General features: G+C 42.6%; 1 protein-coding gene across 7 annotated transcripts in view; it reads left to right on the forward strand.

Moving 5' to 3' along the window:
• Nucleotides 1-27,953, forward strand: part of LOC141735424 (BDNF/NT-3 growth factors receptor-like) — a 211,421-nt gene that overhangs the window by 54,978 nt on the left and 128,490 nt on the right. For 5 of the 7 annotated variants that reach the window (XM_074568144.1, XM_074568143.1, XM_074568145.1 and 2 more), the window contains 4 exons: nucleotides 3,713-3,849; nucleotides 6,573-6,705; nucleotides 8,190-8,489; nucleotides 19,599-19,631. In XM_074568144.1, coding sequence (XP_074424245.1) covers nucleotides 3,713-3,849; nucleotides 6,573-6,705; nucleotides 8,190-8,489; nucleotides 19,599-19,631 — 603 coding nt within the window. Of the gene's footprint in view, nucleotides 1-3,712; nucleotides 3,850-6,572; nucleotides 6,706-8,189; nucleotides 8,490-11,127; nucleotides 20,424-27,953 lie in introns of those variants that run through there. The other 2 variants (XM_074568148.1, XM_074568147.1) reach the window with 2 other exon arrangements.

Below are 27,953 nucleotides of genomic sequence, written 5' to 3' on the forward strand. Positions count from 1 at the left end.
TGCTGGAGAGGGTACAGCAAAGGGCTACCAAGATGATTAGGGGACTGGAACACCTCTCTTATGAAGAAAGGCTGAGGGATTTGGGTCTCTTCAGTCTGGAAAAAAGACGGCTGAGGGGGGAATCTTATCAATGCTTATAAATACTTAAAGGGTGGGTGTCAGGAGGATGGGGCCAGGCTCTTTTCAGTGGTGCCCAGCGACAGGACAAGAGGTAATGGGCACAAACTTGAGCATAGGAAGTTCCACCTAAACATGAGGAGGAACTTCTTTACTTTGAGGGTGGCAGAGCACTGGAACGGGCTGCCCAGAGAGGTGGTGGAGTCTCCGTCTCTGGAGACATTCAAAACCCGCCTGGATGTGTTCCTGTGCAACCTGCTCTAGGTGACCCTGCTCTGGCAGGGGGGTTGGACTAGATGATCTCCAGAGGTCCCTTCCAACCCTACCATTCTGTGATTCTGTGATATGTTTTTGTTAGGGAACATTGGAGCTTTTTATATGCAATTATTTTGTCAGTACAGGTTTTGCTGCTTGGTATCACTGCTTTACACCTAAGTCCAGTGTATCACCTTTTCTAGATATGTCTTATGCTAATATCTTCTTTTTCCAAGCAGAGGTCATCTAGTGTGTGTTCTGCTGTGGCGCACTCTGGGTACCATTTGAAATAGAAGCCAAAATGGTCTTGCATTCACCAACACAAAATATCCAACCAGAGAAATGAATCCCAAAGCAATTATTTTATGTGTTTCTTTCTTACCCACCTCTTATGACTCGGAAAGGGAATAAAACGCACACTATAATGTGATTATTATTGTTATATCTCTACTTTTTTTCTGCAATAATTTTTTGCAAGATCTTGCGGTTTCTAACCTAACTTTACAACTCTATAGAATAATAAGTGTCATTATTTTATAACTTCCTGGCAGTATACAAGCAAAATATAGTTGTTTCCCTCAGAGATAAAACACCAAAATATTAGCAGAAACTGTGCAGACTTGCACAGCAAGCAGACTTAGTCCTAAGTAGTAGTGCCAGGAAGAATAGGGGAGTCAATCTCTTTCTAAGTTTGGGTCTGGCAAGAGCAGTTGGAACAGTTTTCAGAGGTGATGTGGAAGGGTAACTTTATAAAGCAAATGTTCTCATTACTTCTCTCCCTGTTCCCTAATTAATAATTAATAATTAACAGCTGAATGTTCCCTAAGATTTGTTTTATTTCTGATGAGATTTGAATTCACAGTAGGTGAGAGCAGATGGCTACCTTTGCTAAAAGATTACTGCATGAAGGCCTACAAACCATCCAGCTTTGTCTTAATAAAGTTCAACATATGATTTATAAAGTGAACATAATATAAGAAATCCGTGACACCTATATTGGAAATCACATTACAGCACCGCTTAAAGCACTAGAAGTGCTGAAGCAGTTATTGTGTATTTGTGCCAATTTTCAAATCTTATTATAGGCAAGAAAGCATGGCATGGCAAATGATTTGTCTTTTCTTGGGTATTACTTCCTCTTATTTCAATTTATTGAACTAATTAAACTTAAAGAGAGATTTCCAGTATATATAGCTTTTATTGAACTAGCAAACATATTAACATGTTACAATTTGTACTAATCAGACAGTTAATTGTATGGGACTTTTTACATTAAAAAAAATAAATCCCTTTGTTAAACTTCTAAACCTGCAAGTAGATGACGAAACTACTATACTCTAATTTAAAAAAAAAAAGTGGGGGTGGGGGGGGAGAAAGAGAAGCATTGTTTCCGGAAAAGTCATCAAAAGATAATACATTAGGGTGGGTTGACCTTGGCTGGCCATCAGGTGCCCACCAAGCTGCTCTATCACTCCCCCTCCATAAACAGGACAAGAAGAACATACGATGAAAAGCTCATGGGTTGAGATAAGGACAGGGAGATCACTTACCAGTTACCGTCATGGGCAAAACAGACTCTACTTGGGGAAATTAATTTAATTTATTGCCAATTAATTGTAACAGAGTAGGATAGGGAGAAATGAAACAAAACTAAAAACACCTTCCCTCCATCCCTCCCTTCTTCCCAGGCTGAACTTCACTCCTAATTTTTCTACCTTCTAACCCCGAGGGGTAGAGGACAGCCTGCTTCTCTATGGTCTTCACTACGGGCTGCAGAGGAATCTCTGCTTTGGTGCCTGGAGCACCTCCTCCCCATCCTTCTTCACTGACCTTGGTGTCTGCAGAGCTGTTTCTCTCACATTTTTTCTCAGTCCTCTCTCTCACAGCTGCTGCACAGCGTTTTTTACCCTTTTCTTAAATATGTTAGCACAGAGGCATCACCATTGTCACTGCTTGGCTCAGCTTTTGCCAGTGGCAGGTCTATCTTGGAGCCAACTGGAACTGGCTCTGTCTGACATGGGGGCAGCTTCTGGTTTCTTCTCACAAAAGCCACCCCTACAGCCCCCCACTATCAAAACCTTGCCACATAAACCCAATACATACATACATACATACATAGATATCCAGCACAGCAAATAAGTTCTGTTATTTGACAGGATAAATTGCAAGTCAAACTTTCCTGGAATTGTTGATGAGAAATGCCTCATAATTGAGGGTAAGTATTCTTACAATTTGTAAGAGCTCCAAATGATGGTACAGTATCTCTGAAGGAATATTCAGCATGTTATGTAATTATTTGCTATGCGAATAAATATGATGTCAGGTCTTGCATGCCTAAAGTCTTTTGACATTCTTGGCAATATTTTTGAGGAGGGTTAGCTCCAAAGTAATCTATAACGTGTTGGGTTTTTGGAAGCACTCAGCATATTGGTGCTATTACTCTTTTGAAAGTTCCCATTGCTTTGAGCACTGAAGAATGAGAAAAATGAGATATGAAGTGGTTTACAGCTTTGTGAGATGGTGGGTAAGTCCTGGCTCTTGCAAAAGCTAGGCTGGCTTACTGGTGAATGGTACCATCTCGCAGCTTTTCTTCTTTCCCTCTTTTTTGAGGGCAATAGCTAAGTCTGCTGAAGCGCCCTGGATAGCAGCTCTGCGCAGTCGCTGATCCTTTCTTCTGTTCTTTCTCTCCTCTGGTTTGATCTGTTCAGGGCTTTGGTTGCTTCTTGTGTGCTTTGTACTTGAAGATCTAGGTTTTGCTCTGCTGTCTATGAGCTCTCTGTATGAGAGGGAGGGCTTCAATCTCTTATATGATACCATGAGGTAATGGGATTTTCATGTTAACTGTAGTAGAGAATTGTGAGAATACCACAATGTGAATTAGTCCCTGGAAAATAGAGATTTCATTGCAACTGCTACAACAGAGATAAATTAAATTTCCTGTGTTAAAAAATGGAAGGATTTTTTTTTTTGGAAGTTAAAACCTGAAGTTAGGATAACTACTGTTTGCCCACCTGAAACATTTCCCTCTATAATTAGCTTAATGTATTTCCACATGCTAGAATGTTTCCTTTTGATGTGAAATGAAGGAGGCACAAAAAATTTTATGTAGCAGTTTAAGGATTATATTTATATATCTCCAACAATGCTGTTTGTACTCCCTTCCTGAACAATAACTGACCACAGTGAATTTTAAGTAAGCAAGCAAGCAGTGGTTTTGATTGCATTTATACATTTCCCATAAAATTGAGCAGTATCTATTTCTGGCAAACACAAATATCCATGTGGTGGTTTTTTTGGGTGTGTTTTTTTGTGTTGTTTTTTTTTTTTGCCTATATCATAGACTTGCCCTCAGCAAACTTAAGCAATTACAACATCACCGTGGTGGAAGGAAAGAGCATCACATTGTACTGTGATACTACTGGAGGGCCACCCCCTAATGTATCCTGGGTGCTCACTAATCTTGTTTCAAACCATGAGGTAAGTTTCGTATTCAAATATGTTGCAATTCAGGGACAAGACATCTGCCAAAGGATAAATAAAGCCTTGTCTCTAATTAACTTTTTATAAAAATTATGAAATAGAAAACTAATGTTAGGATTACATTTATTTTCCAATTACTTTCAATCCATGGTGACTGCTACAGTGCTTTTGTAAAATGGCAAACATTCATTCCTTGAGAAACTGATTTGCACTTAAGTTTTTGGATGTTCTTTCGTAAATAAGAATGTTGTAATTTCATGGAAGTAATGTAACAAATCAGGATACTGAAGCTTAAGTACTTTTTTATTATCACAAATACCTGCATAGAGAGAACAAGTCCAATCTACTCTAATTGTGAGAAAAGCTTTGTCTCTCTAATTTTCTTATATTTTTAGGCCAAAAGCTTGGTATGCTGGAACTTTGGTTGTAAATATTAATTACTTTGTAGTTTGTTTCATTTCCCTTTAACAAAACAAAATAACAAGAGAGTCATGAAAGTCAAAGTCAAGGTTTTACTATGGCAAAATTTTCTTATGAAGTATGAAAATGTTTCCTCAATAAACCCATCCAGACAGTGGGAATTTTGTTTCCTGAGATCCCGGTATTCTGTGTACCTGCCTTAGACTGTGTGTGCAGTGGAAATGTACTGATTAAGTTCTTTCTGATGGAGATGTTGATAAGGAGAAGCACTTAAGCAGTTCTTAAGCAGCTGTTGACCTCCTAAATTGCCATTGTGTACACTGTGCAAGATCCTCTGTTATTTACAATTTTATGGCATTGGCTCCCCTTCATTCATGAGAGTACAGACTGCCTAAAGCTTTCTGGTCTGTACAAAGTGCATGATGTGTACTTCCAAAACTGTTCCTGCAGTATGGAAGAGACAGGACCTCTGGGGTCTCTTAACCTCTGCACTTTCTTCACTGAGGTCATTACATTCGACTTATGTAGAATTTGACTAGCTTGTCTTTCAGCTTTCATAAGAGCTTTGAAGAGCTCTAATTTTATTTTTAAACTTTTCTCTAATGTGTAAAACTACCCAAATGCATCAGTTATCAACAAGAACAAGAAATTAAAACAGTTTGAAGAATTTATGCAGTTGTGGTTTTTTAATTTTTTGATTTCTTTTGAGTTGTGAGCCAAGATAAATGTGGGATACTGTTCAAAAAGTAAAATCACCTAATTTTTTAACCTTCCTGTATTTCAAATGCCATGTTCGGTTTGCTTTGAGCTTTCCTGAAAAGCTTTTTTATCCTGACGACTTTGTGAGAGAGGCTTATAATATAGTTGTGGAGCATAGTAGTCTTTTCAGTAACAGAAGAATGAGTGCCTTTTAAAGCTCATTTGTCATTCACCACTTTCCTTTCCTGTGAGTGATGGTTTTGGTTTCCTTTTGGTTTTTCCTTTTTCATCCTGAGCCTGCAATTGAAGCCCTGTGCTTTGACTCCTGCTTTGAGGATTGCTCACTGCTGAGAGCTGCACATGGAGAAAGGTGCATTGGGATGTTGTCTTTTCCACTCCTCCTGCCCTAGTGTCACAGTGAAATCAATGGAACATTTGACTTAAGTGGATTTAAGGTGTCATCTCTATGTTTATAATTCTGGTCCTGCAATCCCGTATGCAAGAGTGTTCCCACATGTCCCCATTGTCTACCACTGGAAGTCACTGTGGTTTTACAGGTGCAGCATATCATTTGCTTGTGTTCTGTGCAGCATCAAAGCATATGTGTACAATAAGTACCCCATAAGGCATTTTTTAAACAATCATCATAATTGTTGTTTATTTTCTAAATTTGTTTTGGTTCCTTTCCTTTTTAATAAAATAATCTTGCATTTTATGAAAAATTCAAGTATGGAAATAGTAATTATTTGGCTGTTTTTTTAAGGACCTCATTTAAGATAACAGAGGCTTTAACAATTAGCTTTGCTAGCTGGTATTATTTTTTTTTAAATCTTTGTAATTACTTTTTGCTTTGTTTTTGTAATTAATTTTTGTATTTTACTTTATGCAGTGTAGCATAGCTGCATATTTAATATAGCATTTAATGCACTGAATTTTCTGTAAATCATAATTCTTACCTCAATTAGCCTGTGCTCAAGCACAGTAAAGCAGCACTTGGTCAGTAGTTCAGTTAGTAGAAGGGACATACTCTCTTGTGGAAGGTTCCATGATAGCAAAAAGCTTTTAAGAGACATTTGGCTAAGGACGAGGGAGAAGACATGTTGTTGTCAAGGTGCAGTAGAGCTCAGAAGGCAGTAGTAGAAGAGATGTCAAGCTAAGTGTAAATGAAAGAGATAAAAGGAAGAGTAAAGCGAGGACTGAAAAAAATATAGGAGGGAATAAAAAAATTAAAAAGATTAGAGACAGACCATAGAAATCAATCATGAAACTGAAGAGAGGGATAAGCAGGGGAATGGGTGCAGAAAAATAATTTGTGTAGAGGGGTGTCAAAAGAAGGGAGAAATAGAAAGTGACATGGTGGAAAAATGAATGAGGTTTTGGGTCTTTGAATCCACCGCTACTGATGGTTACAACTGGTTCTGTAGGTGTTTTTCATCTGTTTGTATAAGACACCAAAGTAATGCTTTGCTTAATTACAGTTTGATACAGCTAAAAGGAAGGCAAAATGGAAAATGCTGTTGAACTGTGGCCAATGGTTCCCCCTCTCTCCATTGATTCTTTATGCCATATTTGGCGCATCCATATTTTTTGATCATTTGTAGAGTGACACAAGTAAGAATCCTGCCTCCCTAACCATAAAGAACGTTTCATCTGTGGACAGCGGACTGTGGATTTCTTGCATAGCAGAGAATATTGTGGGAGAGGACCAAGCCTCTGCCAAGCTCACAGTATTCTGTACGTAAGCAGGCTAAACCACATTGGCAATAACTATTTTGGGTATAAATATTCGTTGGGCACACAGGTTGTTGAAATAGAAACACCCTTTAAGCATGTGAACTATCTGTTGCAGTTAATTCTGGGAATAGCCCAATGAGCAGTTGTTATTTTTACCTTTTTCTGCTCTGAGTTCTTCTGCAAACATTATGTTTCTAAATTCTTTATCTTCCAGTCTGAGCAATCTGTAAGTAAATGTCTGAAACCCCAAATACTCAGTGGTACTGTCAGTGTGAACAGTTTGTAATGGTGTGCATATACATACACACTATCTTAGGAATTAAGAAACATGAATGCATCAAAAGTCATAGAAATTATTTGTAATAAACTACAAATTTAAAAGATTTTTTTTAACTAAACCAACAATTGTTTTGTTCAAAAATTAACACGCATCATTTGTTCTGCCAGATGTAAATTTATTTGTCATAGCTTTGAATAATTATTTGTCAGGGCCAAGGAAGGGGGAAGAGACATGTAGTATAGAAGCATTGGCTTCTTAGATCTGAGATTACAGCCTGAATTAATTTTATGTGAAATGTTTTCACAGGTTGCAACCCTCTGTTTAAATGAAGATGGGAATGGAACACTTTGTAGATGGAAAATTTTTTTCAGCATGTGCTCATGACAGTAAACCTGAGAAATCACTCTAGAAGCACTTAAAATGTTTTGTAGGTGGAAATTAGGGATGTAATATCTATGGAAAGGGACATAAACTAGAAATGTTTGAAAAGTGTAAATGAGATTGTGAGATTGGCACTGTTATGAGTGATAAAAGGGAGTATAACTAGATGAAATTGGATGCAGTTAAGAATGAATATCAAGGAAAATTTCCTAACAGTGAAATAATGTGCAAGGTATTGGAATAATCTCCTGAGGGAAACAGAAGTCTGTAAACTTGAGACATTTAGCATGTCTGAACAAAGAATGAGAAAATGTATAGTAGAAAATGGTCCTTCCCTGACAGAAGAATACAGGGAATGAAATCAGTTGTTTTGGCTTTGATTCTTTTAAAGAATCACCTGAAAGTTTGGATTCCTATCTGAATATATTTCCAGTACTACTTGCTTTTGGTTGACTTTTAAATATTTTTAATACTGTTTTGTTCCTTTAGCACTCCTCTGTGCCATTTTTTCAGCACAGTACAGCTAAAATTTCCCTATCTCCCTTCTCAATGATCTGGTAACTGAACTTTACACACCTTGGAGAGTAAGTGATTTAACGGGGGTTCACATTTTGTCTGAAACTAGTTTGTTTTGTTTCTTTCTGAAGAATGGCTTCATTTAAGTTGTGAACACAGTACCCAAGGCAGAGCAGGTGGGCTTCCTGTGTGAGTATCCTCCAAATAGGTATAATTCCTTCAAGTAGCGTATTTTAGCACTGATAACCCGAGAAAAAAAGATGTTTGGGATATTCTGATTTTCTTCACTCTTTTTTTCCCAATATAGTTGCACCAAATATCACATTTATTGAATCTCCAACCCCGGACCACCACTGGTGTATTCCATTCACTGTGAAAGGGAACCCTAAGCCCACATTGCAGTGGTTCTATGAAGGGGTTATACTGAATGAGTCTGAATACATCTGTACTAAAATACATGTTATCAACCAAAGTGAATACCACGGCTGCCTTCAGCTGGACAACCCTACCCATCTGAACAATGGTGCTTATACCTTACTAGCAAAGAATGAGTACGGAGAGGATGAAAAACGGGTTAACGCTCATTTCATGTCAGTGCCTGGAGATGGTGAGTATAATTTTTTTTAATGTTAACAATTGCAAATTGACAGCAATGTGGAGACAGTGCTCCTGGCTAGCTTACCTATTTTGGAGGAAGCTTTTTATATGCATGTTTTTTCTCTGAATGAATGTCTTCAATATTAGTTATAAACCAATTTTTTTTTAACATTTTCTTCTTGTTTATTGCTTTTCAAGGGAGGCCATGCTAGTGCTCTTTAAATCCTCCCTTTGAGTAACCATCCTCAGTGACAGTTAAGGCTAGTAGAAGATTGCTATTTCTGAAGTGTTTTCTTTAGCCTCAGTTCTGATCCTGGAAAGCACTGAGTACCAATTCAGTCACTCTGCAAGTTTTCTATCTCTGTGTACAAGTGCAACTAGGCAGTGTATCCAAGGCACAGGGAGTATGCCTACATAGCATCTAGTGCAATGATACAAAATCAGTAATGCAGTCCAGTGAGTTGATGATAATATATTGCATAGGACACTAGAGGGAGGTGGATAGAAAATAAGTAACCCAGAGGCAGGATGGACCAGCTCTCAGGTCCTCACAGGCATTTAGACATTCATTTTGGTGAAGGTTGGGCATCTGCATGCCTAGGATTATCTGTGCTCAAGATGGTTATCTTCAAATGTATGCATCTTATGCTGCTCTAAAGGCTCCAGGTCAGACCTCCTAAATGCTATGTGAGCAGTCTCGAGGTGGACTAATTCATTGAACTGCAGGGACTACAGTAAGTACTTAATGTACATTGTGGTTTGATCTTTTCCCACATCTTCAAAACCATATTTGAAGTGACTGTAAGAATATTAAGGCGTACATGTAAGTGCATTGCTGTATGTGAAAAAACTGAGTGGGCCTTGAGTGGAAATATAGCTGTGGTTTTGTGCAAATAATTGCAGAATCATATCTGAAAATATGACCATGTGTCTACCTTTGGCTTTTAAACCATGGTATAGAAATAGCCTCCCTCTTTTTTGGAACAGCAATATGCAGTGCTAATGTTATGTGATAGAAAAAATATGAATATTTAAATTCCCTCTCCTACATTGTAGGCTACAGACAGTAAAAATATGGACTGTATTTAACATTTGTTCTTATCAGCTCAGCCTGTTACAGGGAGAGAGATGGCAAGTCTTTTTCTTTCCCACCCTTAGAAAGAGAAGGTGAAGAGATGATATAATTGGGCTCTATTTTCTCCTGCTGTTCTTAGTAGCTCCTCTCTTCTTTTTTCTCTACAGTCCTTTCTTAAATAGACTCATTACAGAAACAGCTCATGGTTTCAGCTACTAGCATCCTTTAATACTGCATTATAACAGTTCAGTAAAACAGTTCACCTCATTCTGTATGCAATAGAAGTTCTCTTGCACTCTGATTATTTAATATGAATTTGGCTTCATTCTCTTAACAGAATAAGTTCCTTTAATACATTTATATGAATTTATCATTGTTTTCTTTTAATGTTCTATTTTTCTTTTATACTTGTCCCCTGTAAACTGAAAATTTCCCAGTTGTTCCCTTTTAAATTAAAGGTATTCTTCCAATTAGAAAGACAGTGTCCTGGTTCCGGTGGGGATAGGGTTAACTTTTCCTGGTATTCCATGCCATGTGAGCCACGCCCACCCTGAGCTGCCGGGGGAGGGGGCAGGAAGTTGCTGCTTAAAAGCGGGCTGGGGCGTCCCGGGTCTGGCCGGTCGGCGAGCGGCGGGGAGCGGCGGTTCCGTAATTGCGTTTGTATATTCCCCTATCCGTGTGGTGGTGGTGGTGGTGGTGGTTGTTGTTGGTTGTTGTTTGCCTGTTCCCTTTGCTGTTCTGTTAAACTGCCTTTGTCTCAACCCAAGAGTCTTGCCTTTTCTTACGATCCTTCCTGTATTAGGAAGGCACGTGCGAGCGGCACGTGGTTCTTTGTTGCCATCTGAGGCTAAACCACGACAGTCCTTTTTGGCACCCAACGTGGGGCTTGAAGGGTTGAGATAACGACAGAATCCAACTAAAACGTGGAAAAAAAACGGTTTTGGTTTTTTTTTCTCTTGTATGCATTTATTTTATTAGGTAAGTAGTCACTGGTCATCATGTTGCTTGGTTTGTTCTCATGGCTGTGTTACATAAATTCCTATATGGCTTATGTACTCCCTGCGATGCTGTTTACCATGTCTGGAAGAGGGATGAGGATTATCATTCTGCTGTCCTGTGCGATATCTGTTTATGATATGATAACATCACTGTTCAGACGGCTATTTTGGGGTGTTTATGTGGTTTTGTTGTCCTGTCCGTACATTGGACACCATCTCTCAGAATTTGTTAATAGTTTCCCCAGCCCTTTTGCCTCCCTTTTCTCCTTCGGGTCAGGTATGACAGCTTTTGAGAATTTTGAATATCCTTGGGATACTCAAACCAGCGTGTTCCTAGTGCTATGTCTCCTGAATACGTTCCAGGTCTTGTTTAGGGTTAAGCGACTATTTAAGACTACCACCCGGAGATCTGCTCCGAGGCTGGATAGTCAGGGGTGGCATGGCATGTGGGAGAGCATGGGCAGGTACCTAGAGAACTACTCACCTCCAATGGTCTGGGACTTCACCCCTGAACAATTACAGGACCCTGATAAAGTGGTAGAATATTTGAAGGGAAAATGCTGTGGCTATTCTAGAGAGGCACAACTCACCGCGCTGTGCTGGGCCCTGGCCAGTATCTACCAGGCACTGCTCAGAATTATGCAGCACCCTCAAGGGGAAGAGATGGAAACCAGACCGGCGGCTGCTGCAGCCCCTGCGGCGGCCCCTGCGGCTGAACCAGGGAACCAACCCGTGCCGGTATCAGTTGCCCCCATACAGAAGAAGTACACAAAGAAATCAGTTCGCTCAGTAAGAGATGATGATGAACCAGGGCCATCACGAGAACAGGAGGAAGAGGCAGAACCAGAGATAATTACTCGATCCCTATCCTTGAGTGAGCTGCGGGATATGCGAAAAGATTTCAGCCGACTTTCAGGCGAGCACATTGTCACCTGGCTGCTCCGGTGCTGGGATAATGGGGCCAGTAGCCTGGAATTAGAGGGTAGGGAGGCCAGGCAGCTGGGATCCCTGTCTAGGGAAGGCGGCATTGACAAGGCGATTGGGAAAAAGACCCAAGCCCTCAGCCTCTGGAAACGACTCCTGTCAGGCGTGAGGGAGAGGTACCCCTTCAGTGAGGATGTTGTATGTCAGCCAAGCAAGTGGACTACCATGGAAAGAGGTATCCAGTACCTGAGAGAATTAGCCGTGCGGGAGATGATTTATTATGACTTGGACAATGCCGACTTACCCACAGACCCTGATGAGGTGTGATGCACAAGGCCCATGTGGCGGAAGTTTGTACGGAGCGCACCATCGTCATATGCCAACTCCCTGGCAGTAATGGAATGGAAAGGTGAAGAGGGACCAACGGTGGATGAGGTAGCTGGCCGGCTCCGGCGATATGAAGAAAGTCTCTCTTCCCCCCTTGTCTCAGCTGTGGAGAAACTGTCGCGGAAGGTCCAGCAACTTGAAGAGAATATGTTCTACTCCCCACCTGCACGGGCCAGCATCTCAGCTATTAGAAGCAGGCATTTCCCCACTCAAGAGAGAGAGTACAGAGGGTACACACCACGAGGCACCCTGTGGTTCTACCTGCGGGACCACGGAGAGGACATGAGGAAGTGGGATGGACAACCTACTTCGATCCTGCGGACACGGGTACAGGAGTTGCAAGGAAGGACAACCACAAAAGGGGATCCCTCCAGGAAAAGTGCCGCCCCAGTTTCCAGTGGGCCGTTCCCCAGACAAAGCAGAAGGCCTGATCTTGCTTCTGATCCTCTTGAAGGAACTTCCAAGTCATTTATGCAAGAAGTGAGTAATGGATACTATGACCAGTATTAGGGGGGCCCTGCCTCCGGCCAGGTGGAGGAAAGGGACAACCGGGTTTATTGGACGGTGTGGATTCGATGGCCTGGCACATCAGACCCACAGGAGTATAAGGCTCTAGTGGACACGGGTGCGCAGTGTACTTTAATACCATCAAGCTATAGAGGGTCAGAACCCATTTGTATTTCTGGGGTGACAGGGGGATCCCAAGAGTTGACTGTACTGGAGGCAGAAGTGAGCCTAACTGGGAATGAGTGGCAAAAGCATCCCATTGTGACTGGCCCAGAGGCTCCATGCATCCTTGGTATAGATTACCTCAGGAGAGGGTATTTTAAGGACCCAAAAGGGTACCGCTGGGCCTTTGGCATAGCTGCTTTGGAGACAGAGGAAGTTAAACAGTTGTCTGCCTTGCCTGGTCTCTCGGAGGATTCTTCTGTTGTGGGGTTGTTGAGGGTCAAAGAACAACAGGTGCCGATTGCTACCACAACGGTGCATCGGCGGCAGTATCGCACTAACCGAGACTCTCTGATTCCCATCCATGAGCTGATTCGTCAACTAGAGGTTCAAGGAGTGATCAGCAAGACTCGCTCACCCTTTAACAGTCCCATATGGCCGGTGCGAAAATCTAATGGAGAGTGGAGGCTAACTGTAGACTATCGTGGTCTGAATGAAGTCACGCCACCGCTGAGTGCTGCCGTGCCGGACATGCTAGAACTCCAGTACGAACTGGAGTCCAAGGCAGCCAAGTGGTATGCCACGATTGATATAGCGAATGCATTCTTCTCAATCCCTTTGGCAGCAGAGTGCAGGCCACAGTTTGCTTTCACTTGGAGGGGCGTCCAATACACCTGGAATCGACTGCCCCAGGGGTGGAAACACAGCCCCACCATTTGCCATGGACTGATCCAGACTGCACTGGAACAGGGTGAAGCTCCAGAACATCTGCAGTACATTGATGACATCATTGTATGGGGAAACACAGCAGAAGAAGTTTTTGAGAAAGGGAGTAAAATAGTCCAAATCCTTCTGAACGCTGGTTTTGCTATAAAGCAAAGTAAGGTCAAGGGACCTGCGCAGGAGATCCAGTTTTTAGGAATAAAATGGCAAGATGGACGCCGTCAGATCCCAATGGATGTGATCAACAAAATAGCAGCTATGTCTCCACCAACTAGTAAAAAGGAAACACAGGCTTTCTTAGGTATTGTGGGTTTTTGGAGAATGCATATCCCAGATTACAGTCAAATTGTAAGCCCTCTGTATCAAGTAACCCGGAAGAAGAATGATTTTAAATGGGGTCCTGAGCAACGACAAGCTTTTGAACAAATCAAACAGGAAATAGTCCATGCAGTGGCCCTGGGGCCAGTCCGGGCAGGACAAGATGTTAAAAATGTGCTCTATACCGCAGCCGGGGAGAACGGCCCTACCTGGAGCCTCTGGCAGAAAGCACCAGGGGAGACTCGAGGTCGACCCCCTAGGGTTTTGGAGTCGGGGATACAGAGGATCCGAAGCCCACTACACTCCAACAGAAAAAGAGATATTGGCAGCATATGAAGGGGTTCGAGCTGCTTCGGAAGTAGTTGGTACAGAAGCACAGCTCCTCTTAGCACCTCGACTGCCGGTGCTGGGCTGGATGTTCAAAGCAAGGGTCCCCACCACACATCATGCAACTGATGCTACATGGAGTAAGTGGATTGCACTGATCACGCAGCGAACGCGAATGGGAAACCCCAGTCGCCCAGGAATTCTGGAAGTGATCATGGACTGGCCAGAAGGCAAGGATTTTGGAATGTCACCAGAGGAGGAGGTGACGCGTGCAGAAGAGGCCCCACCATATAATAAACTGCCAGAAAATGAGAAGAAATATGCCCTGTTCACTGATGGGTCCTGCCGGATTGTGGGAAAGCATCGAAAATGGAAGGCTGCTGTGTGGAGTCCTACACGACGGGTTGCAGAAGCCAGTGAAGGACAAGGTGAATCGAGCCAGTTTGCAGAGGTGAAGGCTATTCAGCTGGCTTTGGACATTGCTGAGCGAGAAAAATGGCCAGTACTTTATCTCTACACTGACTCATGGATGGTGGCAAATGCTCTGTGGGGGTGGTTACAGCAGTGGAAGCAGGGCAACTGGCAGCGCAGAGGCAAACCCATCTGGGCTGCTGACCTATGGCAAGATATTGCTGCCCGGATAGAGAATCTGGTTGTGAAAGTACGCCATGTAGATGCCCATGTACCGAAGAATCGGGCCACGGAGGAACATCAGAACAACCAGCAGGTGGATCGGGCTGCTAGGATTGAAGTGGCTCAGGTGGATCTGGACTGGCAACGTAAGGGTGAACTATTCATAGCTCGGTGGGCCCATGACTCCTCAGGCCATCAAGGGAGAGATGCAACTTATAGATGGGCTCATGACCGAGGGGTGGACTTGACCATGGACACTATTGCACAGGTCATCCATGAATGTGAGACATGCGCTGCGATCAAACAAGCCAAGCGTTTGAAGCCTCTTTGGTATGGAGGGCGATGGCTGAAATACAAATATGGGGAGGCCTGGCAGATTGATTATATCACACTGCCACAAACCCATCAAGGCAAGCGCTATGTGCTCACAATGGTGGAAGCAACCACTGGATGGCTGGAAACATACCCTGTGCCCCATGCCACTGCCCGGAACACTATCCTGGGCCTTGAAAAGCAAGTCCTGTGGCAACATGGTACCCCAGAGAGAATTGAGTCGGACAACGGGACTCATTTCCGAAACAGCCTCATAGACACCTGGGCCAAAGAGCATGGTATCGAGTGGGTGTATCACATCCCCTATCACGCACCAGCCTCTGGGAAGATAGAACGATACAATGGACTGTTAAAAACTACACTGAGAGCAATGGGTGGTGGGACTTTCAAACACTGGGATACACATTTAGCAAAAGCTACCTGGCTAGTTAACACCAGGGGATCTAACAATCGGGCTGGCCCTGCCCAATCAAAACTTCCACGTACTGTAGAAGGGGATAAAGTCCCCGTAGTGCATATGAAGAATATGCTAGGGAAGACAGTCTGGGTTAGTCCTGCCTCAGGCAAAGGCAAACCCATCCGTGGGATTGCTTTTGCCCAAGGACCTGGGTGCACTTGGTGGGTGATGCGGCAGGATGGGGAAGTCCGATGTGTACCTCATGGGGATCTGATTTTGGGTGAGAATAGCCAATGAATCAGATTGTGTGCTGTTAATTGCTAAGTAACACTGTCACTGTATGTCCTCATTGCTATAATTGCTATCAGTTGTACTACGAGTAAGGCACAGGGATGATGGGAGAAGAACTGATCTCAGCAGCTGGCGCCCAGCAGTTTCCTCAAGATCTACATCTTCAGCCCATGGACTGCGTGCATGAGCCACACCAGGTGCACCAGTCACAAGCTCCAAAAAATACAGCATGCAACAGACCAGCACCACCCAGCATCTCACCTGCCCTGAGAGACTGTTCTAACAAATGGAGCCCAAAGCCGTGGATTAAAAGAACTCAACGGACACTTTGGAGGGATGACCCATAAACTAAGGGCATTATATGTGTGTGTATATATATATATAACAGGGGAAAGTGGTGGCAATTCATTGGAACCTGCTGGGCATGGCATAGATGGTATGGAATAAGGGGTGGATAATGTCCTGGTTCCGGTGGGGATAGGGTTAACTTTTCCTGGTATTCCATGCCATGTGAGCCACGCCCACCCTGAGCTGCCAGGGGAGGGGGCAGGAAGTTGCTGCTTAAAAGCGGGCTGGGGCGTCCCGGGTCCGGTCCCGCCGGCGAGCGGAGGGGAGCGGTGGTTCCGTAATCGCGTTTGTATATTCCCCTGTCCGTGTTGTTGTTGTTGTTGTTTGCCTGTTCCCTTTGCTGTCCTGTTAAACTGCCTTTGTCCCAACCCAAGAGTCTTGCCTTTTCTTACGATCCTTCCTGTATTAGGAAGGCACGTGCGAGCGGCACGTGGTTCTTTGTTGCCATCTGAGGCTAAACCACGACAGACAGCATTATTTATTTGTTCCTTCCTTTTTATAAACATATGCATAATAAGTCTCCAAGATAATCTAAATTGTGTTCAAATTGGACTATGTACAGACAGGATGTAACTGCATTAGAAATCAGGTTTTGTGTCACCAAACCAGTCTTAAAAATTAACAGCAGGGGAAATGACTTATCTAGTTAGCCTCCTTGATGTTGTTTTTATTAGTGGGGCTTTTTCCTGTAAGACTTATGGTACTGAGCTTTTGAATATTCCACAACATTGTTGTCTCCTCCATTGAAGCTATTGAAGCTGGCATGAAAGTAAATGTTAAAAAACTAGCATCCTCTATGCATTGTATTACTTTTTTTCTTTTTATTACTATTTAAAGCACTGCCAGGATCTTTCAGACCCTTAAAAGGCTTTTTCAACACTGTTGTTACTGTGTAGTATCTCCTTTTGTCCCACATATCGTACAATGAATCATAAAGATTAGGCCCATGCTCTGGTATTATGTTAATTTCCATGCCTTCATGACTGAATTAAATACCAGCCCTGATGTTTCATGGGGTATCCTGACTGAGCTTTGAACTGATTCTCTGGTTATTAAATCACTTACAGGCAAATGCACTGAAGATAAAACCAAAAGCAAATTAAAAAAAACCCTTCTCCTATAAACTATATGTCTATTTAAAATAAATACAGCAAAGTCTGAAGCATGTTGTATCATCAACAGCCTAGTACTCTACTTTCAAAGTTGCATCGAGCATGATGAAGACAGGATTTGTGCTAAGATGCTCTCAGCTTCCAGCATGCTACTTACAGAATATTTTTCAAGGGACAGAGTATGCAAGCATAAAGGAGAGGAAAGCATGTACCACAGTGGGATTTGGATCAAGTTAATGATATCACGGTTAATGTTATAAATTAAAAGTTTGTTTAAAATACTAAGGTCTGGGGGAACAAATTTCACATTCTGTTAGCTAGATTTTTAACTAGTTTTAATCTACTAATCTTCATGGATTCCAGCGAAGCTCTTCTTGCTGAGGATAATTTGACTATTTGAGACTACATTGCAGCAAATGCTAAGCAATAAACAGCTGTGTTTTATTCCACAGGCTGTTTCCATAATTGATCCATAACAGCTAATGAGTGCTGGAGAGATTTTTACCGATAATAACTATTTTTAAGTAAAATCATTCATCTACCAGCCTTCTACTCTAAAATTCAGCTAAAGGAATTCAAGTCATGTAGCATCTTGTCAAAGTATATGTTAGATATGCCTTAGAAGTAGCATCCTGCTGGTTTGGCATAATAACATGTGACTGTGTTGCACGAGTATTTTTGGGGGTTGAGTCTTTTGCTGCTGCTTTATTTTTAAAATGTCAATTTTATAAAGAAAGAAGCAAGCAAACCAAATGTAGTTGAGTCAATTTACAAAGATGAGTGAATAGGATATGTCTGTAATATTTTATTTGCACAACAACCTGTTCTAACAGGGACCAAAACAACAATGCTGTTCTTTGCGTTAAAAATAATTGCATGTAAACATGCAAAATTACTGTGGTAAACTTTCATGTTAAAATAGATTCAATCAATGTTTTGATGATGGTTTTATGTAGGGAATACTACATCGAAATTTGGGGTTGGTCCAACTTCTTGATTTTTTCAACTTTATTTCAAGTGAAGTATTTAGTTATATAAAAGGTATTTGAATGGAATAGATTACTTCCTGGTTTGTATGCCCCTAGCAGGAATTACAGGTTATACCAATCTGATTATTTTATCCCATTTCCAGTAAACAGTAATAAAAATGTTGTTGTTTAACTCAGGAATAAAACCCTAGGAAGTTTGGGGGTTTTTTTCTTCAGATTATGAGAAGTATGACTCATACAGAAGGTAAACTGGTTCTTTCATCAGCTGAATGTTTTATACTGGAAAACCTGAATCCATGAAGGTTTATGGACAAAAAAACCTGGTCAGAACTTGCTTGAGGATAGGTAGTAGTACACATTTATTTCACTTGTTATTTATTTCTGCAGATTGACATGACCATTCTCATGTGGTCTCTTAATCTATATCTCTTGGTACTAGAATATCTTCAAATGCGTTTAAAAACTAACCTAATTATCTGCTGCCATTTTGCAAATAGGTTGCAACTCTTATTTTATATTTTCAGCACAGATTCTCATGCTGTTGAAATAAGCAGAAACAACTGTGTTCTGGTCATACTTCACAGTGGCTTTATACCAGTGTAATTTCACTGGTATGGAATTACTGTATGGTACTATAAACAGATTTATGCTTTTTGAAGTTTGAGTCATCTTTAGAGGTTTTACTTATCCATTAATTTTATTACCAAACCAACAACAAAAAAGAGTAAATATCCTACATAAGGCATGCTATAAATACATTATAGACCAGGATGAACGGGATGTTGAAATATAACACAAGTATCTTTCAAAGCATGAATAGACTCTAATAGTATACTAACTTCGGTGTGTGTTATACTCACATATGCTTAGCCTTACATATGTGCAGTAATTGGAAAAAGCTGCAAACTGGAACTAGTAAAATTTAGAAAAATATATACTAGACAGGTATCCACTTTGCTTGTGTAAAGGCTGGCTTCTCTAATTTTTTTGCATATGAGAAATCTTATTCTTTCAATAAGAGTTCTGTCTGTGGATCAGGTGTGCAGCTGGCTTCTTGGGAGCATCCTCTAACAGCATCCTCTAGCTTTTAATTTGCCACAGTGCTGCAGCTCTAAACCAGTTTGCTCTCTCAGGGATTTAACTGCAAATTTCTTGACCAGGTAAAAGTCAGTTATTGTAACTCTCACTGAAGTCTGCTTCCACTTAATGTCAGGGAGAATTTTAACATTGATTTTCAACAAGAATAGTTACTGTTGCACTTATTCCAGATATACAGTAGCAGCAGAGAGCAGAATTTTGCCCATTTGGTAAATATGCCAGCTTTTACTAGAGCAAATGCCCTGTGTATTATCTGTTTCACATGAAGCAAAGTGTTAACGTTTGGGATAGCTCTAAAATAATTGTAAATTATAGTACAATATATTGATGTTGCTTTGCATTTGTGTAGGTACTGAACATTGCTATTGCAAATAACATGTAAGCTCTTAAAAAAAATCCTAAAGAAACTCTTATTCTTCCAGCATTTGCAATCTATTTACAAAGGCTTTTTCTTTCTGTTTTTTTTGTGTGTTTTTTTTTCTCTTCTCCATGCACAGGTAGTGGCCCAATTGTGGATCCAGATGTTTATGGTATATATTTGATTTTCTTTTCCTTTTCTTTTAATGATAGAAATAAAGGAACTCAAACCACTGAAATATTGAATGTCAGGCTCAGTTAAACTGAAATGGCACATATTATAACACAATTCTAAAAGGCACTTTGTATTGTTGGTTCTTTTCCTGACTTATATTAATTAAGATAAATGAGGGCAATTTTTACTTACGCTGCTGCTTTTGATTCAGATTAGCATAAATCCACTGCTACTGATGGTTAAAATTGGTACTGTAGGGTGATGACTGTCTGATATAGCACACAGGCATGAGATTTTTGTGAACCTTCCAGAGGCATTTCTTGGAGGAAAGAAAGTTCATGATTTCTCCTTATATAACTTTTTTTTTTCCAGGGATGATTCCATACTTGTTTTGCCTCCAAAAATGTACCCCTAAATTCCCCTTAAAAATGAGTTTGGCATAAGTGAGTTTTCCTGTAGGTAATTTTTCTCTGTCCTCTCATTTGTACCTTCTTCCTTTATTGTCTCTTGGATAAGCAGAACATCAACTCAGTGATATCTGAGAGAAGATTTGATGACACAATGTTCAAGTTACTTTTTAGTTAGGCAAAATATTTTAGGCTATACCTATTGAAAGCCAATGTGCATTATAATAGAAGTTGCAAAATGAAAAACAACTGGCTAGTTTTACATAATATTTCTGCTATACTTCTGCTGAGCATGAAAGTACATCCTAACCAATGCATCCAAAACACCCTTTAGCTTCCATCAGAAGCTGGATCCTGTTTGGAGTACTTTTATTTGGACAAAATGGCCCATGAATCAAGTTTCCTTAAGCTGATATAAATGTTATTACTCTGATTCCATGTCATTAAATTTTAGCAAATGTGCATTTGAAGCCTCAATTTGGCTTTAAGTGTTTAGAAATACTAAAGCATAGCTTCCCCTCCCTCTCTTCCTCTTTTTTTTTTTGGGGTGGAGGGGAAGTGGTGATGGTTTGCACAGTTTCCTACATGTGTTGTGTTACATATGTTGTATACATGAAGATGTTGAATCTGAGCTCTTTATCAAGGTCCTGATGCATGTGTATGAGCACTGTAATTCAGTTGACTGGTAGCTTTGGTTAAAATGTGTGCTTTGAGTTGTGCAAGTGAATCACAGCCTGCAAGATCTAGTTCTTATGAAAACAATATTCCTTTTTGTTTCTGTCTTTTCTTTCTACTTTTTGAAATTGCTGCCTTTGATCTTTGTTTCAGTGACTTAGTGCTTGCTTAGTGCAACACTTTGTAGTCCAGAGTGTTTCCTTAATTATTCCAAATTCACAAGTCCAGTTGGTGAGATGAATAAATAAGGCTAAAAAGTCTAGAAACTGTTATACTTCTTGGGAAAACCACTGTATGGTTGATTGTGGAACCACACAGGAATTAGCTCCTCCTAGAGACTGAGAATTTTCATGACTTCTTTTCAGACCCTTCAATCTGTATGCGAATTTATTTACCCCCAGTTTAGATTATGTTGGAAGCAAGATTTAAAGGTCTCCTTCCCCACCTTCCTCCTTCCTGCTGTTCTCCCCTTTAAAATATTTTTCAGACTCCTATGCTAATCATGCTGCAAATTTGCACTGTGTAAAGGGTAAAGACAACTGCAGAGGTTTTGATCCTACAGCGTGTTACACAGTATCTATGTGTTTGTCAGTGGCTTGGGTCCTGGTAAAGTCAGGGTGCTTGGATGATGCCCTAGTGCTGTAAGGTATTTCTCTATAAGTGTCAGGGCACTGCAGTTCTGGTGACTTTTGGGGGGGCCAGGTGCAAAGGGTATCTTCAGTCTTGCTGCTGCCTGTCTCACTGCCCCCAATGAGGGAGCAGGGTAGGCTGTGGGGGCAGCTGTGGGCAGTCTCCAGCCAAGGGCATCAGGCACCTCTGTGGGGATGAGGCTCGGCTGTGGCCAGGATGGGCTGTCAGCCCATGAGTGGGGGTCAGGATCAGGACCAGTGAGGATAATCAGGGTCAGATACAGCTCCAGGATGACAGGGTCATGGGGATGAAGACAGGCTGAGGTCAGGCCAGGATGTGAACATAAGTATTCGGCCTGGCTCAGCAGGACCCATGACAAGGCAGGGCAGGGCTGTGGCAGAGCTAGAGACGAACACTCCTATGGTGTCGCTGGGGTGGGGATTGATGGTCCTGTACTGACCTGAAATGAGGCCCATGGGCAGGGGTGGGGGAGGCCCCAGGGGAGGCTGGGCAAGGCCAATAAGGCTTGTTAGTACTCTCAAGGCCCTGACAATGGACTGGACCTTCACAGAACAGGTGGGTGTTTCTCCCCACCTGAATATATGCAGGAAGAAGATGGAATGTGACTAGGCAAAAATAAATTGGAACAGGGTATGAAGGGTGGCCTTTCACTTCAAAGGAGCCAAAACAGACTAGAGAGACTAATCATGATATTTCAACCAAATAGAAAAATTCCAGACGAAGAGAGAGCACCCCTATGTGCTCCTGAGAAAAGGTTTGTGATAGATTTTCACAGCTATTATTGGGCTGGAACTTGGTCTCTGCAGTGCCTGTGCACCGCCTGAGTTCCTTTAGCCAGCAGGATGTGGTTAGGAGCTTGTGTAGGATGGTTATGGCCTTCATTGCTGTGCTTTGCGTGGGTAAGCAGGGTTTGGCTGCATGGGGACAGGGGTCTTTAGCCTTGAATACCCTTCTGCATAGAGCAAAGCCCTTTGTAGTGGTAATTTCCAAATGTTTTCCATTATATGTTCTAGAAATACTATGGGAAGAACCGATGAGCTCACAGAAGTATGCACGATGTTATGTTTGTTGGGGGAATTCTATCCACATTGTACTTGAGTGTTTATGGGTAAGGGTGAAGGGGAAGGCTAACAAAGGTGATTTTGTGCTGGGACTCTGCTATAGACCACCCAACCAGGATGAGCAGGTTGATGAAGTATTCTATAAGCGGCTGGCTGCAGTCTCGCAAACGCCAGCCCTTGTTCTAGTTGGGGACTTCAACTTACCAGACATCTGCTGGAAATATAACACAGCAGAGAGCAGGCAGGCTAGGAGGTTCCTCGAGTGTATGGAGGATAACTTCCTGACGCAAATGGTAGGTGAGCCTACCAGGGGAGGTGCCTTGCTAGACCTACTGTTCACAAACAAAGAAGGGCTAGTGGGGGACGTGGAGGTCGGAGGCCGTCTTGGGCTTAGTGACCATGAAATGGTTAAGTTTTCCATCCACAGTGAGGTAAGGAAGGGGGTTAACAAAACCTCCATCTTGGACTTCCGGTGGGCAGACTTTAGCCTGTTCAGAACCCTGGTTGGGAGAGTCCCGTGGGAGGTAGTCCTGAGAGACAAAGGAGCCCAGGAAGGCTGGACGCTCTTCAAGAGGGAAATCCTAAAGGCCCAGGAGCAGGCTGTCCCCATGAGGCGCAAAATTAAAGGGCGGGGAAAATGGCCGGCCTGGATGAACAAAGAGCTCTTGATGGGACTTAAGGAAAAAAGGAAGGTTTACCACCTTTGGAAGAGGGGACAGGCAACTCAGGAGGAGTACAGAGATCGTGTTAGGTCATACAGAGAAAAAATCAGGAAGGCAAAAGCCCAGCTGGAACTCAACCTGGCAATTAATATAAGGGACAACAAAAAAAGTTTCTATAAATACATCAACAAAAAGAGAGTGACAGAGAATGTCCATCCCTTACTGGATGCGGGGGGAAACCTTGCAACCAAGGACGAGGAGAAGGCTGAGATACTTAATGCCTTCTTTGCCTCTGTCTTCAATAGTCAGACCAGCTACCCCCAGGGTGTTCAGCTTCTTGGGCTGGAAGATAAGAATGGAGAACAGGACAACTCCCCTGTAATCCAGGAGGAAGTAGTTAATGATTTGCTTATGCACCTGGACACGCATAAGTCTATGGGGCCGGATGGGATTCACCCAAAGGTTCTCAGGGAGCTGGCAGGAGAGCTCACCAAGGCTCTCTCCATTATCTATCAACAATCCTGGTCAACAGGAGAGGTGCCGGATGACTGGAGGGTGGCCAATGTGACGCCCATCTAAAAGAAGGGCCGGAAGGAGGATCCTGGAAACAACAGGCCTGTCAGCCTGACCTCGGTACCGGGAAAGATCATGGAGAGGATCATCCTGAGTGAGCTCTCAAGGCAAGTGCAGGGCAGCCAAGGGATCAGGGCCAGCCAGCATGGGTTTATGAAAGGGAGGTCCTGCCTGACCAACTTGATCTCTTTCTATGACCATGTGACCCGCCTTCTGGATGCGGGGAAGGCTGTGGATGTTGTCTACCTGGACTTTGGTAAGGCCTTCGACACCGTCCCCCACAGCATTCTCCTGGAGAAGCTGGCGAATCATGGCATAGACAAGTGTACCCTCCGCTGGATAAAAAACTGGCTGGATGGCCGTGCCCAGAGAGTTGGGATTAATGGAGCAAAATCTGGTTGGCGGCCGGTCACCAGTGGTGTCCCTCAGGGCTCAGTTTTGGGGCCAGTCTTGTTCAATATCTTTATTGATGATCTAGACAAGGGGATTGAATGCACCCTCAGTAAGTTTGCGGATGACACCAAACTAGGTGGGAGTGTTGATCTGCTTGAGGGTAGGAAGCCTTTGCAGAGGGACCTGGACAGGCTGGATCGATGGGCCAAGGCCAATGGGATGAGGTTTAATAAGGCCAAGTGCCGGGTCCTGCACTTGGGTCTCAACAACCCCAAGCAACGCTACAGGCTTGGGGCTGAGTGGCTGGAAAGCTGCCTGGCAGAAAAGGACCTGGGAGTGTTAGTGGACAGCCAGCTTAACATGAGCCAGCAGTGTGCCCAGGTGCCCAAGAGGGCCAACGGCATTCTGGCTTGTATCAGGAATAGCGTGGCCAGCAGGAGTAGGGAAGTGATGGTGCCTCTGTACTTGGCACTGGTGAGGCCTCACCTCGAGTACTGTGTTCAGTTTTGGGCCCCTCACTACAGGAAAGACATTGAAGTGCTGGAGTGTGTCCAGAGGAGAGCTACCAGGCTGGTGAGGGGTCTGGAGACCAAGTCATATGAGGAGAGGCTGAGGGAGCTGGGCATGTTTAGCTTGGAGAAGAGGAGGCTGAGGGGAGACCTCATTGCCCCCTACAACTACCTGAAAGGAAACTGTAGAGAGGCAGGGGTTGGCCTCTTCTCCCAAGGGAATAACGACAGGACCAGAGGAAATGGTCTGAAGCTGCGGCAAGGGAGATTTAGATTAGATATTAGGAAGAATTACTTTACTGAAAGAGTGGTCAGGCACTGGAACAGCCTGCCCAGGGAGGTGGTGGAGTCACCATCCCTGGAGGTATTTAAGAAACGTGTAGACATGGCTCTTCAGGGCATGCTCTAGTGCCCAAGATTATTGGTTTGTGGTGGGGTGTTGTGTGTGGGGTTGTGGGTGTGGAGTTTAGTAGTTTTGTTTTTTTTATGTGGTTGGACTCGATGATCTCAGAGGTCCTTTCCAACCACTAAGATTCTGTGATTCTGTGATTCATATGCTTGAAGCACAGAGCATTCAGTCCCTAATAACTAATCCCCACAGAATCCTGTGGAAAAGACAAATAAGAGATATTATCACAGTTTTGTATGAGAGGTAACTGATAAAGAAAAATAAAGTGACTTGCCCAGGGCTGAGCAGGAAATCAAATGCAAAGATGGCTTCTATGGCCCCTGATGGCAAAGCATTGCCATGCTTTTTCTAATGTGGTCATGAAAATGAGAGAGACAATATGCCCCATAAAACTGAACTCCCAGTGATATTTTGCAGAATGACTCCCTGGTACTTATGACAGTGCTCTTGTCTGGATCCCAGCTGCTTTTCACCTTGTTTATAAATCAGCTGCAGAATGCTCCCATGCTTTAGTTGTGATTTACCTCAGTTGGTGTAGGAATATATGACTGCATAAGTTAGTAGACACCAGAGAATCTAGCCCTGAAACAATACAAGTCCCACATAGAATGAGTCAAGAGGCATGACCCTGTCTGTATCAGAATGCTATGTGCCTAATCAGAATTTCATAATAAAATGAACAAGAATTCATTTAATTCAGAATTGCCTGGATTTTGCTGAATAACTGTTGTGCATGTTTTCCTTGCCTGGCTCACCCATTTCAAAAGGCTTTGAAAATTTGACACTAATTCAAATGTAAATGGTTCACAATTATGCACTGGGAAATGGCAATGCAACACTGATGTACTGAAGTGGCCTACTTTATCCCTTGCCCTTTTTAATAATACTGCATTCAGAGGATTCATAGACCTGGACCTGAAATACTTTGCATAGTTCTCATTAGTCCTTCAGGGTATGATTTCCAGTATCATAGTATAGAAATGAACACAAACAGAACTGCAAATAGCTTCAGCTTTTGCCCCCCACTATTCACAGGTAAAATTAAAAGCAAAAAATTCCCTCTTAAAAGTTTGTATTATGGAGACAGAACAGTGAAGGCTCTTAATGTTTGTTTTCTATATTGTTTCTATTATAAAACTACTGTAAATAAAAGGTTGGTCAAAACTATCTTAGTGCAGACATTGCCAGAAAATTGTAAATGAAGCCAAATCTTATAGCTTGAGATACATGTTATAAACTGGGTTCTTCACTGGTCAGTAGTATAGGTGCTGCCTGCAGATGAATAAAACTGAAGTCTCCCTCTCTGCTGTGGCAAAACTTGTCTTCACAGTAGCGGATGGTCTGCACAGAACCTTGTCTCAGTGTCCAGGCTGTTTCTCCAAGTGGGGAATTCAGGTAGGATTTATCTTGCCTGGAGTAAGGATCTTTTGCCTTTCACTACTATTTTAACCTTGCTGCATAGGAAGCTGTAGACATAGGAGTGCAATGCTGAGTTGGAGAATATAAATGATAAAAGGCCAGGAAATAAAATTTGGTTTCTCATGAAAGCTCTGTAGACTAAATGTGTATTTTGGCTTGCAAAAATTCTATCCTTTGGCATGTATGGTGTTAGCTAGAGTAGACTTTGTGAGTTGATTAGAAAACCTGACTGGAACAACTGTACCACTGGTGGCAGAGGTAGCTGTATTGGTTCATATACGAAAAAATATGCAGCCTACTGAGTGCTTTGCAGAAAGAAAATGTGTTTGTGCATGCATGAAGATCAAAGAATCATAGAATGTGTTGGGTTGGAAGGGACCTTTAAAGGTCATCTAGTCCAACCCCCCTGCAGTAAACAGGGACATCTTTAACTAGATCAGATTGCTCAGAGCCTCATCAAGCCTGGCCTTGAATGTCTCCAGGGATGGGGCCTCCACCACCTCTCTGGGCAACCTGTCCCAGTGCCTCACCACCCTCATTGTAAAAAACTTCTTCCTAATGTCTCATCTAAACCTACCCTGCTCTAGTTTAAAACCATTGCCCCTCGTCCTATCACTACATAACCTTGCAAACAGCCCCTCCCAGCTTTCTTATAGGCCCCCTTCAGGTACTGGAAGGCTGCTATAAGGTCTCCCTGGAGCCTTCTCTTCTCCAGGCTGAACAACCCCAACTCTCTCAGCCTGTCCTCATAGGAGAGGTGTTCCAGACCTCTGATCATCTTCATGGCCCTCCTCTGGAGGTTGGAAGGGTTGGAAGGGACCTTTCAGATCATCTAGTCCAACCATCAACCTAACTCTGACAAAAAACATCACTAAACCATATCGCTAAGCACCGTGTCTACCCATCTTTTAAATACCTCCAGGGATGATGATTCCACCATTTTCCTGGGCAACCTGTTCCAATGCTTAATAACCCTTTCAGTGTAAAAATTTTTCCTAATATCTAATCTAAACCTCCCCTGGCACAACTTGAGGCCGTTTCCTCTTGTCCTATCGCTTGTTACTTGGGAGAAGAGGCTGACCCCCACCTCTCTACAACCTCCTTTCAGGTAGTTGTAGAGAGTGATAAGATCTCCCCTCAGCCTCCTTTTCCCCAGACTAAACAACCCCAGCTTCCTCAGCCGCTCCTCATAAGACTTGTTCTCCAGACCCCTCACCAGCTTTGTTACCCTTCTCTGGACACGCTCCAGCACCTCAATGTCTTTTTTGTGGTGAGGGGCCCAAAACTGGACACAGTACTCGAGATGGGGCCTCACCAGTGCCGAGTACAGGGGGACGATCACTTTCCTAGTCCCACTCACCACACTATTCCTGATACAGGCCAGGATGCCATAAGATGACTTGAGTCACTGTAGGGAAGTAGAAGATAAAAAATTAAATTTATTCTGGTAAGAGTTTGATTACAAATATTTGGCAACAATCTATGCTGTATGCAAGAGATACTTCAGACAGTACTGTAAATGCTGCCTTGAGGTGATAGATTGTATTGAGTCTAGCTGGGA

This window comes from Larus michahellis, chromosome W (assembly GCF_964199755.1).
Source record: "Larus michahellis chromosome W, bLarMic1.1, whole genome shotgun sequence".
Lineage (NCBI taxonomy): Eukaryota > Metazoa > Chordata > Aves > Charadriiformes > Laridae > Larus > Larus michahellis.